We start from the raw sequence: 15,407 nt of genomic DNA on the forward strand, positions 1-15,407 counted from the left end.
CGGTTCCACCCGTTTATGAGCCCGGTTCCACCCGTTTATGAGCCCGGTTCCACCCGTTTATGAGCCCGGTTCCACCCGTTTATGAGACTGATTCGACCCGTTTATGAGCCTGGTTCCACCCGTTTATGAGACTGATTTGACCCGTTTATGAGCCCGGTTCCACCCGTTTATGAGACTGATTCGACCCGTTTATGAGCCTGATTCCACCCGTTTATGAGCCCGATTCCACCCGTTTATGAGCCCGGTTCCACCCGTTTATGAGCCCGGTTCCACCCGTTTATGAGACTGATTCGACCCGTTTATGAGCCTGATTCGACCCGTTTATGAGCCTGATTCCACCCGTTTATGAGCCCGATTCCACCCGTTTATGAGCCCGGTTCCACCCGTTTATGAGCCTGGTTCCACCCGTTTATGAGCCCGGTTCCACCCGTTTATGAGACTGATTCGACCCGTTTATGAACCTGGTTCCACCCGTTTATGAACCTGGTTCCACCCGTTTATGAGCCTGATTCCACCCGTTTATGAGCCCGGTTCCACCCGTTTATGAGACTGATTCGACCCGTTTATGAACCTGGTTCCACCCGTTTATGAACCTGGTTCCACCCGTTTATGAGCCCGATTCCACCCGTTTATGAGCCCGGTTCCACCCGTTTATGAGCCTGGTTCCACCCGTTTATGAGCCCGGTTCCACCCGTTTATGAGACTGATTCGACCCGTTTATGAGCCTGGTTCCACCCGTTTATGAGCCTGGTTCCACCCGTTTATGAACCTGGTTCCACCCGTTTATGAGCCTGGTTCCACCCGTTTATGAGCCTGGTTCCACCCGTTTATGAGCCTGGTTCCACCCGTTTTGCACCGACAGTTGACCCACTTCTTCTCCAGCTCATGAACACATTGTGAAAAAGGGTGTAACACGGAGGAAGAAGCTATTTTTACGCTTGGACAAGCATCAGGCTGCTGTTGGGTTGCACTCAGCATGCGTCACCTTATCAACGAAGGGGTGGTCCATGAAGTCTGGACCCCCGATGCTGAGGTTCAGAACGTCAATCTTCTTCAGGATGGCGTAGTTGAAAGCATCCAGGAACCATGAGGTGTATGAAACCTACGAGGTGAGAAAAGAGACGAGTCATTTGGATGCTGGAGATGCATTTTAAAGCGCAGTTAAAGCTAATCTGAGACAGAATTCCATTATTCATTTCAGAGAGTTTGGTCACTTTCCCATCAAAACGACCAGTACAATGAGTGCTGCGTGTACCTGATTGTTGGTGAACACTCGGAAGATGTGCAGCTCTGAGTCGGGAGCAAAGCCCTGACACTCCCTCATACTGGCTATAACTCCTGCTACGAACGTACCATGACCCAGGCCTGAAAAACAGGATGATCAGCAGTTTATCATCATCACACCGAGCTCACTAAACCTGTCACACACTGGCCATTTGGATGTGAACCACCTGCTGGGTCTGCTGCTGCTGCTGGAGTCCAGAAGGACCCGGATTCTATGAAAAGGCTTATCTGCATTATACAGTGTTCAGTGTGTCAGAGGGAGATAAGATCATATCCGGATGATGCAAAGTTACTTTACTGTGTCTCAGTTATCAGCCAGACTGAGATCAACTTCCTCTCTTTGACATGTTTTTATTGCGTAAACCTTTGCAGCCCAATCAAAATAACTGGCCCACAACAGAAAGTTCTTCCTCTCACCGTCATCCAGTGTCTTTTCATTGGTCCAGTTGGTCCTTTCCTTCACGTTCTTAAAGTGTGGGTGCTTTTCACTCAGGCCGGTGTCGAATACCGCCACCTTCACCCCAGAACCTGCACGCAGCGGAGGCAGTTTTCAGTTTTCAACATTTTCAGAAGGCAAGAAAAGCGTTCTATGCTAGCTCTGTCTCACCGGTATGTCCCATCTGCCAGAGCACATCTGCCTGCAGGATCTGGGCCACGTGGCGGGGGATGGCGCGCAGCAAACGCCGACTGGAGTGGCGGCCGGTGGCGTGCCAGAAACCTGATCCGAGCGACAGGCTGCTTCGTCTGAAAGGTCGGGATGATTGCCACGACTGCCATTTTTGGTTCCCAGGTGTTGCGTTGCAGGGTAAAGCTGGTTCAGGAGCTGAGGAGACAGAACCAAACACATTACAGTCCAGCCCCGTTCATTAAGCACTTCCTGTACTGCTGTGTGCACTTTCAGCCCCTTCCAGGCACACCACAATCTTCTTGTTCGCCTAATCACACCCATCTTGCTCTGATCCCTAATTGTAAGTAATTTCCTCAGCCTCAGATGTGAGGCTGATCACAGCAGCCCAATTTAAGGCCAATCTTTTCACAATCTCATCACTTAGAAGAAATAAATCATCATCGGGTCATTAGCAAGCAAGATCAGAGCTTTTCTACGCCTTTAAGGCTGGAGTCAAGCACTAGGGTGAGGTTTTCATGTCAGTTTTCCTTAATTCTCCTGGATTTGAAGTCATTTTCAGACATGAGATATCTTCATTAACTGCAGTTTGGGCACTGGTCACGTTTCCTTCACAGCTTCACTCAGACATGCCTGTGAAGGTGATGGAGAGTCGTGGTGGGAGCGTGACGTTTGCCATTTCTGCCTCGTTTGGCAGTGCATAAAGGGAGGTTCAGTGGTTGTGTGAAACCCAGCAGGCGTGGATGAAAACATCCCTTTTCTACGTGTTTAAGCTTATTGAACTTTCGAACAGCAACGTTAGCATCAACTAAACAAAACAAACCTCATCTTTAACTTCACCTGAGGACGCGGCGTCGAACGTCAGATTAAAAGCTGCAGCGTCCCACACAGCTCTGCAACCTCTACGGTTTCAGTGTGATTTAGCATCAGCCCAACAAGCTGTGGTGTGTTAAAACAACATGGTGGAGGGTGAGAGCAGAGTTCTCCTTGTTCTTTGAGCCGCTGCTGCAGCTGATTATCACTGATTAAAGCATAAAGTTGGCCTCCGTTCAGCAGCTGATTACATGCAAAGTGAAACCGCCCCTGCTGTGCAGATCTGCCATTTACTGTGACCGCTTCACAAAAGACTCGTGCCAGTTACACGCAGCCCGGTCCACTTCTCTTACCGCGTCCCACACTGTGGGAAACTCGAATAACTCGATGCAAATGATCTGCTTTGATGCATCGTTTGACGTCCCCGTTTCACACGGACGGTTATTACTGTCGCACAACGTGCGCGCGTTTGGAGCAGCTTGATCTGATGGAGGAAACCGGAGAAAAGTTCAGGAGCATTTCAAAGAAAAGAAAAGAGAAAATACTGAAAATACCGATGTCCAAACAGAATTAGCCTATTTTTCGGACCATAAGGCCATAATTTCCTCAGAAATCGACAGTGCACCTAATGTATGAATTAATTCTGGTTGTGCTTTCTGACCTAGAACAGATTTTATGTGGTACACAGCGCTTAGAAATCTGTGAAAATGTTTTAGCACGGCCTTGGTAAACTACGAAGCTGCACTGCTGGATGGATTGAGCATTCAGGCCACCGTAGTCAGGAGCCTGGCAGAGTAATACGATCTGTGCTCCAACATTAAGGTGTGAGCATTCATTCATTCATTTTCTGTACCCCCTGACCCAAAAATGGCTCCTGTTCAGAGATGAAGCGGATTCAAACTCAACGCTATCAGTCAGTGAGCTGAATAAAGTTTGACTTTTCTGAGTTTTGTTTCATTTAATGTGCCTTATAGCCCGAAAAAAAGTATTTCTTAATCAATGGAATAACTGATAGAATACTCAATTACCTCAGTAATGTTTTGCTGCAGCTCTGCACCCAATTACATTTGACAACTCAGCCAATCCAACGTTGAGACATCAGCTACTGTAAAGCCCCTCCCTCTGATATACATCTGCCCCCCTCCCTGCTTCATGCAAACACACCAGATCGAGACGGCAGAAACACTCGCTACAACTAGGTGTAGCAACTTTCAGATCTCTTTTCAGCACATTTATGCAAAAACACGCCCAGAAAAGAATGCAGCATCTTCAAAACAAATACTTTCTGTGCAACACACCTGTCTGTTGTGCTGCTTTAAGCCCAGAGGGAGACCTCCTGCTGCTGCTTTAAGCCCAGAGGGAGACCTCCTACTGCTGCTGCACCAACAAAACAAAGACTAATGTGACAACTCCACTGCAGGCATGTGGAAAAGGGTCTAATGTGCAGAGAACAAGCGTTAAAACGAGGACTTCATCGCTGTGAAACTATATCTGACAACTGTAATCGCTGCTCCCGATGTCTCCTTTTCTTCCAATAAACTGTTGCACTCCCAACACGTGGCCCCCACTTTGACACTGTGTGTATATAAGCAGGCTGGGGGCACACTGAAGTCTTTCATCCAGCCCCCCCACCCATCCAGGCTCAGACCCCCACCCTCTCTCACCTTCTGTGAGCAAACACAGACTTTCTCTGTCCTTCCTCCCAACACCACACACACTCCCCCGTCCGGCATCAACACCCCCAAAGCTGGCCTGCACTTCACATAAAGACACACAATCCGAGAGAAACGCATCCTCGGACCGAGCACACAAAGAGACATTCTGTGCGCTGCTTCCCGTATCTTTCAGTTTTCTGTTTCTCAGGTAGACGGCCAGCCCTGGAGACACTGTGATCCTTATTCTGAAACAATAACACCATATTGTCAGACTCACAGGGAATGTACTTGAGTGTACGGAACACTTTGCGCTGTGGTGTCACCCTCTTGATGTAAGGGTGGTCCTCTAAGGTCAGCAGGCTGCTGGGGGAGGCCTGACGGATGTGGACCAGCTCAAAGTCGCTGGGAAAGTCGGAGGCTGGGTTTTCTCTGGAAACGATGTGCCACTCCAGCTCGCCGTCCCCAGAGCTCCGCAAGGCGCTGCTGATGTAATGGCTGCGTGCTTTGGCTGAGAAATACCCAGTAAAAGCCACAATGTACTCTGGGAAGACAGAGAGGAGCGAATGGTTAAAACTCACAAGAAAATGCAACGGCTGGAAGGATTTAAGGGCAAAGCGACTGCGCCTGATGGTTTTATGAAGTGTTCGCTTCACAAGAAAGATAACAGACTGAAAAAAAAACCCAAACCATCTGTTTACTTTCTAAACAGATGGTTTTTGTGTCTTCAATCGGTGCCAGAATACTATGAAGATCCAGCAAGGCCCGACACAGTTATGACATTATCACCTGACTACAGTTATAGGCGCTAAATGGATGAGTGAAACTAAGAGAAATCTACCTTCATCACTATTTTTCATGCCGTTTTCCTCCGTTAGAGGTGTGACTGCAATGACATCATCTTGTGGTTTACCTTTTGACGCTTTTAACGCTTTGTTTTAGAGTTAAATGAAGAAACTAAGACGTTCCAGTCATATCACAGGAATTCCATGGTTTCCAGAGCTTTTAACGCAAATAAAACAATCAGTTTAAAGGATTTCTCACCATGTTCCACCACTTCAGAGGCGAACTCCAGTTTGAGGGTCAACTGGGAGCAGTTGGAGCCAGATGGCGAGGGGAGAGGATCCACATTGGGGGTGTGGTTGGAGGTTTTGGCACCTCGCTCTGGCTCAGTCCCCACCGCGGGCAGGAAGCCTGCCAGCAGCCCCAAAAGCGTGGACGCCAGCACAGAAAACAGGAGCATTTTGAGTTGTAAAGGAGTGCAAACTGTGTCAGCTGCGAACACCTGTTTCAGGATCAGGTCCAAAGCTCCAAATACGAGTCCATACTGCAAATGGCCAGAGCAGCTAGATTAATTTCTTTCTGCGTTTTCTCTCCATGGTGGTAGTACAGGGTGGCGGCTCAGCAACACGGCCAAAGCGTGATCATGGTCGCCATGGTAATGATTAGAGGAGGCTGGCTGGCAGGAAGATGAGAGCAGTGACAGAAAGACTCCGGCGTCGGTCTGGAGCTCTGAAGCAATCCTTCTCCGGTTGTATCTGCAAAAGTAATGAAATGAAAAGTTAGGATGAAGCTCGTTTACATCTGAATAAAAGCAGTGAAACAGAAAATAAAACCCAGAACGACCTCTACTCACAGCCTATTTCTGCTTGCTTTGCCACACAACAAATCTATATTTTAATGCAGATTTTTTCTTCTACCTTTCTTTGCTTTGAAAGAAACACTGGATCAGGGTATTCAATAGAAGAATAATGACTTTATTCTAAAAAATGTGTTTTGTTGCATACAATTTCAGCTTCGTTAGATCTTTTCTCCCAAAAAACCTACGTAGGCTTACTTTTGATCAAAATTAAGATTATGTCCAACTTGTTTTTAGCCTCAAAATACCTTAATTACAGTTGTGACTTCCAGTTATTCTTCCCACTAAAGAGCTAACAGTCAATGTGATGGATGTAGTGACATCTAGTGGCATCAACTGCAGATTGCAACCAAATGAACACCCACCATCAAAGCTACGAAAGCTGCGAAACACACAAAAGCTTCACCTTAGAGCCGATGTTTTGTTTGTCCCTTTAAGGCTACTGTAGTAACATGGCTGTATCTCCATAGAACAGTATTTACAATCTAACTTTAACTTTACTGCTGATGTGTTATTCAAGGCCATTTTCACACCCTCCAAACATAGACTATTTCTGTTTATAACTTTTAATGAACCAGGAATCAAAATGTCCTGGCCAACACACATCTGACAAATGCCTAAGAGTTATAAAAAAGGATCAATTAAAATATGTTCTTGATTTTAAAAAATGGTTTTCAGCTTCTTCAGAATCAGAAAAACTCCCACACATCAAATAAACAAACAAAGGCCCAGGCGAGAAAGTGCATAAAGAACATAAGCACAGCATAAGAACAACACACAGAAAGCCAAGAACACAAACCCTCACAACTTATTGATTACTTAATTGCAGTCGGGATAAATTATTTCTTTACTATGTTTGTCTTTGATATTGGTACCTTGTGACAGGATGGGAGGAGTTGAAAAGAACTGTGAAGTGGGTGTGAGGTAAGAGTGCAACGATTAGTCGACGTTGTCGACAAAAATCGATAACACAATTAGTCGCCGACATATTTAATTGTCGGTTGCGTCATCACACGTCTTTTTCAGGCTGTCGAGCTGACCATCATTTTTCATGCGGAGTGAGTCATCACACTTCCTATCTATCTCTGCTTAGAGACGCATGCGCGTTACGGTAAATAATAGCGGGAGATGGCGTGTATAAACACAGTGAAATGGCTGCAGCTGAATTATTGTTCTCTCTTCCAAAAGTGCCCAGGTTCTGGGAGCATTTCACCCTCGACACCCAGAAAAATAGATAACCTGCACGTTTTGTAAAGCTGACCTCAGGTATCACGGGAGCACGTCTGTCTGCTTGAACATTTGAAGAGGAAGCAGGTTGGAGCTCTGGTAAGATAATTAGCTTGTTAGCGTAGCCTGCTAGCTATAAATAAGCGGAGTTGTTTTGGATTTCAACATTAAAGTGCAATATTAAAACTGTATCATTCAACTTCACAGTCCACAGTACAGTTATTTTTCACTTGTTCACTTTTTAGTATTGATTTGACTGTTGGTGCATTACAGCCGCACTCTTCTTAGCATTTTTAGTTCATGTTAATGTTCAAAGTCAAGATGAAATATGGCTTGAATGTATGCTTTTTCAGTTTTTTCAGTAATTAACCGATTAGTCGATTAATCGTTTCAATAATCGATGACTAGTCGACTATCAAAATAGTTGCAGCCCTAGTATGAGGTGCCATTTATGATGGTGTGGAGATCTGCGAGTGACGACTGAGTGGTGCCCGATAGTTTGGTAGCATGTTCGATGACTTTTGAAGTGTACCAGGAGAGATGTTGCAAGTTAGAATTGATTCAATGAATGACTTGTAAACAAGTGTTTATGAAAAGCTTTCTCAGCAGGAAGCGGGGCAGCATCCCCAGATGTTGCTCTTCTGCAGCAGATCAGCTCCTTAGTTTTGGGGATGTTCTCCTCAATGAGAGCGATCAATGAGTCCACCTGCTGGTAATATGCTGCAAGGCTGCTGGAGTCGGTCAGGAAAGCCACCGAGGCCATATTGTCCGAGCTGCAGGTTACGTTGTTGGTGTAGATGGAGAATAGGATGGGGGATAAAACACATCCCTGCGGGACCCCGTGTGTTGTCTGATGCCGTTTACGGTCACATGTTGAGGTCTGTCTTGTAGGACGTCTTTGATCCAGTTAACTAGTATTGGGTTGACCTGTAGTTCAGCTTATCTTGACTGTGTTGAAGGCTGAGGAAAAGTCCATAAATAAAATCCTGGAGCGCGAGTGGGGGGGGTCCATGTTCTTTAATTTTAAACGATTCCAAAGCTGATTTCGTACAAAGGGAGCAGTGTAATTAATCGCCCTTTCTTCCAGTTCAGTGCAGGCTTCGAGAACAGCTAGCAGGGATAAATCCTGAGTTAGAAAACAATCACTTTCTGGGTTTTTATTAAAAACTGTACAACCATGAAAATATGGATGAAGAGGACAAAGAATAGCCTTAAAAATAAGAACGCACGAACGAATAAATCCACGCGCAGACACAGTCAACCAACCGAAACCAGCAGTGATGAGTTTGAGCCCAATCACAGGCCGTGCACGTGAGCACTGTGAGGATGCATGTATGCTAACACGGCCACCATAATCCAGCTCAGACATGAAAGTGGCAGCTACAAGCCTCTTTTTGGCCTCAAATGACAGACATGACGCTTCGGAAATCAACACTTTTAGCTTTAGTTGCTTTATCTGAGGTATGTAGGCAGGAAGAGGAGTGATTACAACATTTAGTATAAAGTTTGTTTCTATGTTGAGCAAAACTGAAGCAGATCTTTAAAATGTTGCGTCAGATGGGAGTGAATAAACTAGGCTGTGCTGCACTCTCAGAGGTTATAGGTTTGGGTGCAATAAACAGTGGTGATCACCAGGAAAAAGACTAAAAAACGGTGGCCTGTGAGAGAAATCACTCTGTGTTATTTTCCAGAGGCTGAAACAGCTGACTGCTCGTGATCGGTGATGTGAGTAAAATGAGGATATCATTCTTAAAGGTGTTCCCATGCTCCCTAATGTGCAGTGACTCCATTTAAAAATGAGGTAAAACCCACTTTAAATTAAATTAAGAGGTTTCTGGGGGATTTTTTTCCTTTCTTAAATAAAAAAAACCTTGATGGAAACACAACATGTGGCAGGTTGTCCCACCAACTCCTGCAGCCGATAAACACTAATTAATTCTTCTCTGCAGCGCCTTGACACTAATCTGCTAACACACATGGAATATAGATATCTGCACATCTGCTCTGATACATCAGTCAGGCTGGATCTGGCCTCTGGTCTAACTGCCTGTTTCAGCAAAGCAACCCAACTCTGTTAAAGGGGAACTCCGGTATTTTTAAACCTGGACCTTATTTCTGGCATGAAATACGTTCATCTACTCACCGAGAACAGTTTGGTGAAAGTCGGCGTCCTTCGGAAGATATTTAGATAACTCGAGATCCATATAAGGGAGAGAACGGGGCTTAGAGGATGCAGCCTCTGAATAAGGCATTATCTGTCTTTATTTCACCAATACTTTAAGAAGAATGAATGAATGAACGTGTGCTATAGCTCTGTTAGCTCATAGCTGCTGTGTTGTTGTTATTGGCGGCTATCGGGGGGGCTTATAGAGGGCTTTCTACACACTCGTCTACTGGGATGATGTCATCGACGCCCGCCGCTGCAGCACAGTTTATTCACTCCGTGCTCTGTGACAGTCGGCTAACTTCACACAGAGTTTGCTGCTGATAGTTTTGTGCAACATGGCGGGATATTTATCAGGTAAGGACGTCCTTACCGGAGTGAATGAGCTGTGCTGCAGCGGCGTTCATTCATTCATTCTTCTTAAAGTATTGGTGAAATAAAGACAGATAATGCCTTATTTAGAGGCTGCATCCTCTAAGCCCCGTTCACTCCGTTATATGGATCTCCAGTTATCTGAATATCTTCTGAAGGACGCCGACTTTCACCAAACTGTTCTCGGTGAGTAGATGAACGTATTTCATGCCAGAAATAAGGTCCAGGTTTAAAAATACCGGAGTTCCGCATTAACTCCAAGGTTGAAGAAAACAGTATTACGTAGTCTTGGCTTTAATTTCCATCCCATCATGTTGTGCTCAAAGACAGGAGTGTTTCCTCTGCTGTGCCAAGCGGAAGGAAGGGAGGTGTTGGTTGTGGACAGATGTAGAATGTGATATTAACCACTCCTTTTTCATTCAGCCACTCACCAGGAGCTTGTGCTGCCCTCGGGGAACAGCCTAGTTTCTAGATAGAGCACGTACAACAAGATAAAACCTAATCGGACCTACAAAGATAACATGGCTCACCGAGTTCTACAGAGAAAGCACTAACAAGCCCAGTGAAGCAACTCAACATATAGCGGATATGCATAAGCTGCTTTAAGACTACAAAGACTCATCAGAAACACAGTTAAGCTGCAGTGAATCCCCTCCAACATGCGTTTACCAGGACGGCCCACAGTCCACCGGTAACCTGAACGACCTGAAACTGAGACGCACACCTGTCCCCCCCAGGCTGCATCGAAACAGGAGTTCTGGGCAGGTGAGGGTCCATTTCCTTCTAGGCGGCAACTTGAACAAACCAGACATAAAATACTCATCAACAGGACCGGGTGGGGACCGGGTTACACGAGACGACCTCCCATCCTGCAGAGCCTGTAGACGTCTTCTTCCACCAGAAAGATGCAGAGTGTGGAGTAAAAAACTCCAAAATGTGTTGTTTTACTGGCTCATATTTTCTATGTCAACCCATCTTGCTTTATTGGTAAGTTTCAGAATAACCAGCTCAGTAAGTGCTGTGCAGAGCACGCTGCAACGAGCCCCAGAGGTGAGCATGCAGCTATACGGCAGCTTCAGTCTGCAGGCATGACTCCAACAAACACTCCCATCATGGAGTCGCTAACATCCCAATCATTATGTCTGAATGCTGCCTGACAGCACATAATCTGGCTGGATTTGTATGAATAAAACAGCAGAAACAAATAAAAGCAGAATTATATGGCTCAGTATTGTGTAAACAGGTCTGAATTACGTTGCTGTACTTGTGGTGATACTTAGACTTGCTTCTAATTATAATTTACACGATATGGTCCTCCCTGCAATGCCTCATTTCTTCTAGAGGCCACAGTAAACATTATTTATGTGTCATTTTCACAGGCCTTTTCATTTAAAGGGATAAAATATATCAGCTCAGGAAGCTCCACCGTCGTAGAGTTTTAATTTACTCATAATATGCGTAAAGTTGGATAAATGGAGGTGATTATTTTCCATTTAGAGACAACAATGACAATAATTTCACAGGATCATAACAAAAGGTGCAGTAAGACCTCGTCTGTGTGTCTGATGGCTCCCTTTACATGCACAGCAATATCCTGATACTGACCCATTTAAAACCTTCATAATCATTAATAACTCAATCACTCTACGTGGAGTTGGCTGATCTTAAGGATCTCATGCACTAATGCCACATCAGGAACACGAGAGGACGGCCGGCCTCCTTCCAACACGAGCATCTGGAAAAGAAACCAACATAACCACAAAGCCCGCTTCCAAAGGCCAGCAGCTCCTGCTCAAGACCAGTTTAAAGGATCACAAGAAAGCCCGCTTCCATGGAAGAAAAATATGTAAAGAACACAATAAGTGTTGTGTTACATGAGCTGAAACTGGGAAGCTGTCAGTAAACCATAGTCCTGAGTTCGCTTTCACTCCTTTATTCACACGAGGCAGCAACATCAGATCAACAGCCAGAGCTGGTTGCTTGATTCAAATCTCAAAAAGCAACATTACTGATTGAAATCTTCCTCCTGCTGATACATTTCTCCTCATTTCATTGTGCGTTTTTAATGAAAAGCTGAAACAAAAGACCAAGTTTGAGTTGGTTTCTGCTCCAAATGAGCAATAAACTCACATGACTGACATCTTCCCAGAAACGGAACAGCATCCACAATATTTCCACAGATTAAAGTCGTTCCTGGAGTGGAGCTCTTGTGGATGTCCACCACAGCTACTGTTTTTCCTGTTTCCAGTAGCTACTTCTTCTACTGAACAACAGCAACCATTAGCAGCACAGCGCTACGCAGAATAGTTTTTTCAATCCAGTCAAAGCAAACATGCCCGAGTCACATTTCTTTTCTGATTTCCTTCCAAAGATTGCTTCAGATCTGCTTTACCAGTGAATGGAGCCCATCTAAGGTGACCCTAACCCTCTTAAAATCAGCAACGGATGCCAACGAACCTTTATCAGTCGGAGAAAAGTGGAAAGCACCCATGCACATAAATGCTGTAAATGTTGCCATTATGCTTATATCAATCTAATGTTGCACAAACCCACCCCCCCATCCTTACTTTCAAAGTGTGTGTGTGTGGGCACATGTCTACCTCTGCTTAGTCTAATCATACAGTAGGTAATTACTTCAGATATGGTTCTGCATAGTTGTAAGGGTGTAGATGATGTCATTAAAAGCTCTGGGCTGGTTTACTCTGTAAGGAGGAGGATCAGCCACTAGTTCCGGCTCAAAGCAGGATATTTGCCTGGGAGAGACAACAATAGAGCTCTGAGGACTACTGCTGCACACACAGGGAGGTAAAAATAGTCCCTCTGGTTTGGGCTGGGCTGTAAAACACAGGATGGAACCACTTGTGTCAATATGACACCAAGTCACAAAAAGCCACTAAATATTCAGCCAAAGGTGAACAAATAGACAGAAACTCCAACCAAATCAGTAGAAAGAAGAGATCAATCAGTGAAATGTAAAGTGAAAAGAACTGAAGGTTAGTCACAGCTGCCTCCTTCTTAAAATCTGCCCACAGAGGAATGTGCAAATCAAACCAATGTCCAATGCAGAGCTAATTAAATGAGTTTATATTTAATACCGTGCACAGACCGTGATTACAACCACACAACACACACCAATGCCTCCACTTTACATTGTGCATGTGGGATTATAAACCACATTTAGTCTTTCTTACCTAAAACAGCATTACACATTTTTTCAGTGCAGCATACATTTCACTCAGAAGTCCGAGCATAGAAACATAAAAATGCTAACTAGTTATTAAACTAAACCAACTGACAAAACAAGCTATGCAGCCGTCATAAACAGACACACAACAGAACATATCTGCGAGCAGGACAATGGTTTATGTTCCGTAAATGCAAGGAAAACTTCATCTCGTCTTCTGCGTTTGCCTTTGTAAACAAACGGCCATGCTAACAGATTTTTCACGCCATAGCTTATCACATGTATAACGTTAGCTCGCTAGCTTGGTGGTGTAACACAGTGCCTTCTTGTGGTTTGTGTGCTGTTCGGACTCACCGAGCTCAACAAGAACCAAGGTTTAACATTTATCTGCTTCTGTAGGTCGCCTAATGTCCGCGTACTGGTGTATTTGTGGCTGTTAGATGAGTGGTCTTACGTCTATCGAACAAAAGCTATCGGCACTAAAGTCACTAAACGGTACAGCCGCAGAACACTGACGTCTGACTCCGAGCGGGTGCCAGGTTTTGCTACGCACGCGTCATCAATCCGCAGACGCTATTGGCTCCGAAATGCACAAATAAATATTTTTTTAAAAAGTATTCTCCGATTGTTCTATGTGTGTTCAATTAGTTACGTTACGTTTCACAAAATATGATAATTTTCCTTTATTTCTTGCTCAAATGCTCCACTTATAATGGTGAAGCTTTTTGTTATCAAACCTGGCAACACACAGGGTTCCATCTGCCTCTTCAGTCCAGCCTTTCCAGCCATGCTGCGTTTCTACCAGTAGTTGGCGCTGTTTACCACCAGGAGAAACGTATCTCTAAGCCCAAACATACCAATTTCACTCTGTGATAAATCTGAATTGATCTTCTAGTCTTTGCCGTTGTTTTGTTTGAATTAAATAAAGCCAGAAATCATGTTTTACATCAATATTCAGCTTTATTTCTAATACACAGGACTGAGCGAAAGCCTTAACCCACCTGTCATTTCTTTATATTTCACTTCCAAGCAGCCAGACTTTCTTGTAATCTTCCAATGTGGTCTTGAGCAATAGTCCAGGCTTTCTGAAGATCTTCACATATTTTGACTTATTATCAGTCCAGTCCTTGTACCTGACCAGAGGAATGTGTTTTATTTTAATTTATTTTCAGTTAAACCACTTAATACTGTAATATAAATTATTTAAGTATCAAAAAGGCTCCTAAGTCAATGGATGAACTAGTATATTGGGTCTACACACAACAGACAACTTTACAAAAAATCATTTCCAAACTGTATCTTTAACAACCTTTTAACCTTTAGCTGCATTTACATCAAATTATATTTCTAATTAGAACATACAAACTAACGTAAGTTTTTACACTTGATAAAGAGAGCTGACCCCCTTACCCTATCTGCCTACCTGTAAGTCGCTTTGGATAAAAGCGTCTGCTAAATGCATAAACAATGAACAGTTACGTGTTTACATGCTGCAAAACTTTCAATTAGAATGAAACTCTTTCGGCCTGGCTGCAGAAAATATAACAAAGGAAGAAGAAAAATGTTGTTTTTCCAACTTTATTCCCCATTTGAAAGCACATCTGTCTTTGGTAAATGGTAAATGGACTTGTACTTGTCTTTTTCTCCTGCTGTGCATGTGAAATCAGACCTTTTACTACTCGGTTAACTGTGCTGATTTAAAAGTCTGATTCAGCCAGATTGGATCAGTCTTATCTGATTGAGGTGTTTGTGAGGCACTTTTACTCCGATTGGACTGTTAAACGGATGAAAAGTGTTCCACATAAGCACAGCGTCAGAGTGTTGGAGAATAAAGGAGCTCAGAACAAATATTCACTTTAAAGCTGCTAAGAACTGAACAAACTCTGGTTCTGCTTTATTTACATCCATGTTTTAATTTGCTGAACTTATTTTCTGTTTTCCTGGCGTTATAGAAACAAATAAGTGATTATTACGCCACTTTTCATTGGATATTATATATAATGTGGAATATTTAGGACATAATGAGGCCTGTTTGCTCTCCTTACCTGAAGAATAAAGGTGCTCATACCAAATACTGACCTATAAGCTCATTTTCTGTATTTCACGTCATGTTTGTGTATGTTTCAGACCTTCTTGCATAACTTTGACCTTGTTAGGAGCATGACTTCGGTTATGTTTGAAACATTTCTCACAACAGCGTTGGGTAAAGTGGATTTTATTGTGAAGGCCACCCGACTATAATTTGGGCACTTTTTGAGCTTCAGCTGTGCTTCACTCTGACATCAGCATGTGTGTGTGGAGCTGGATTAAATCTGTGATGCTGGAGAACATTTCTGGGTCAGGCCTCGTATCATTTTATGGGAAATGTGCACGAAGGTGGAGGAGGTCTGGAAAAAATTACACTGGAGACACAGCAACTTCTAAAGTAATCTTTGTGTTGGCCACAT

General features: G+C 44.0%; 1 protein-coding gene across 1 annotated transcript in view; it reads right to left on the bottom strand.

Moving 5' to 3' along the window:
* Window positions 1-13,487, bottom strand: part of mbtps1 (membrane-bound transcription factor peptidase, site 1) — a 30,915-nt gene extending 17,428 nt beyond the window's left edge. Inside the window, exons 1-7 of the mRNA XM_072386680.1 lie at window positions 13,315-13,487; window positions 5,419-5,912; window positions 4,655-4,918; window positions 1,892-2,107; window positions 1,702-1,812; window positions 1,256-1,365; window positions 986-1,102 (exon numbers count right to left, since the gene is read on the bottom strand). Coding sequence (XP_072242781.1) covers window positions 986-1,102; window positions 1,256-1,365; window positions 1,702-1,812; window positions 1,892-2,107; window positions 4,655-4,918; window positions 5,419-5,617 — 1,017 coding nt within the window. The 5' untranslated portion in view covers window positions 5,618-5,912; window positions 13,315-13,487. The remainder of the gene's footprint in view (window positions 1-985; window positions 1,103-1,255; window positions 1,366-1,701; window positions 1,813-1,891; window positions 2,108-4,654; window positions 4,919-5,418; window positions 5,913-13,314) is intronic.
* Window positions 13,488-15,407: the final 1,920 nt, after the last annotated feature.

Source organism: Leuresthes tenuis, unplaced genomic scaffold, assembly GCF_036924035.1.
Source record: "Leuresthes tenuis unplaced genomic scaffold, fLeuTen1.0.hap1 SCAF_5, whole genome shotgun sequence".
Lineage (NCBI taxonomy): Eukaryota > Metazoa > Chordata > Actinopteri > Atheriniformes > Atherinopsidae > Leuresthes > Leuresthes tenuis.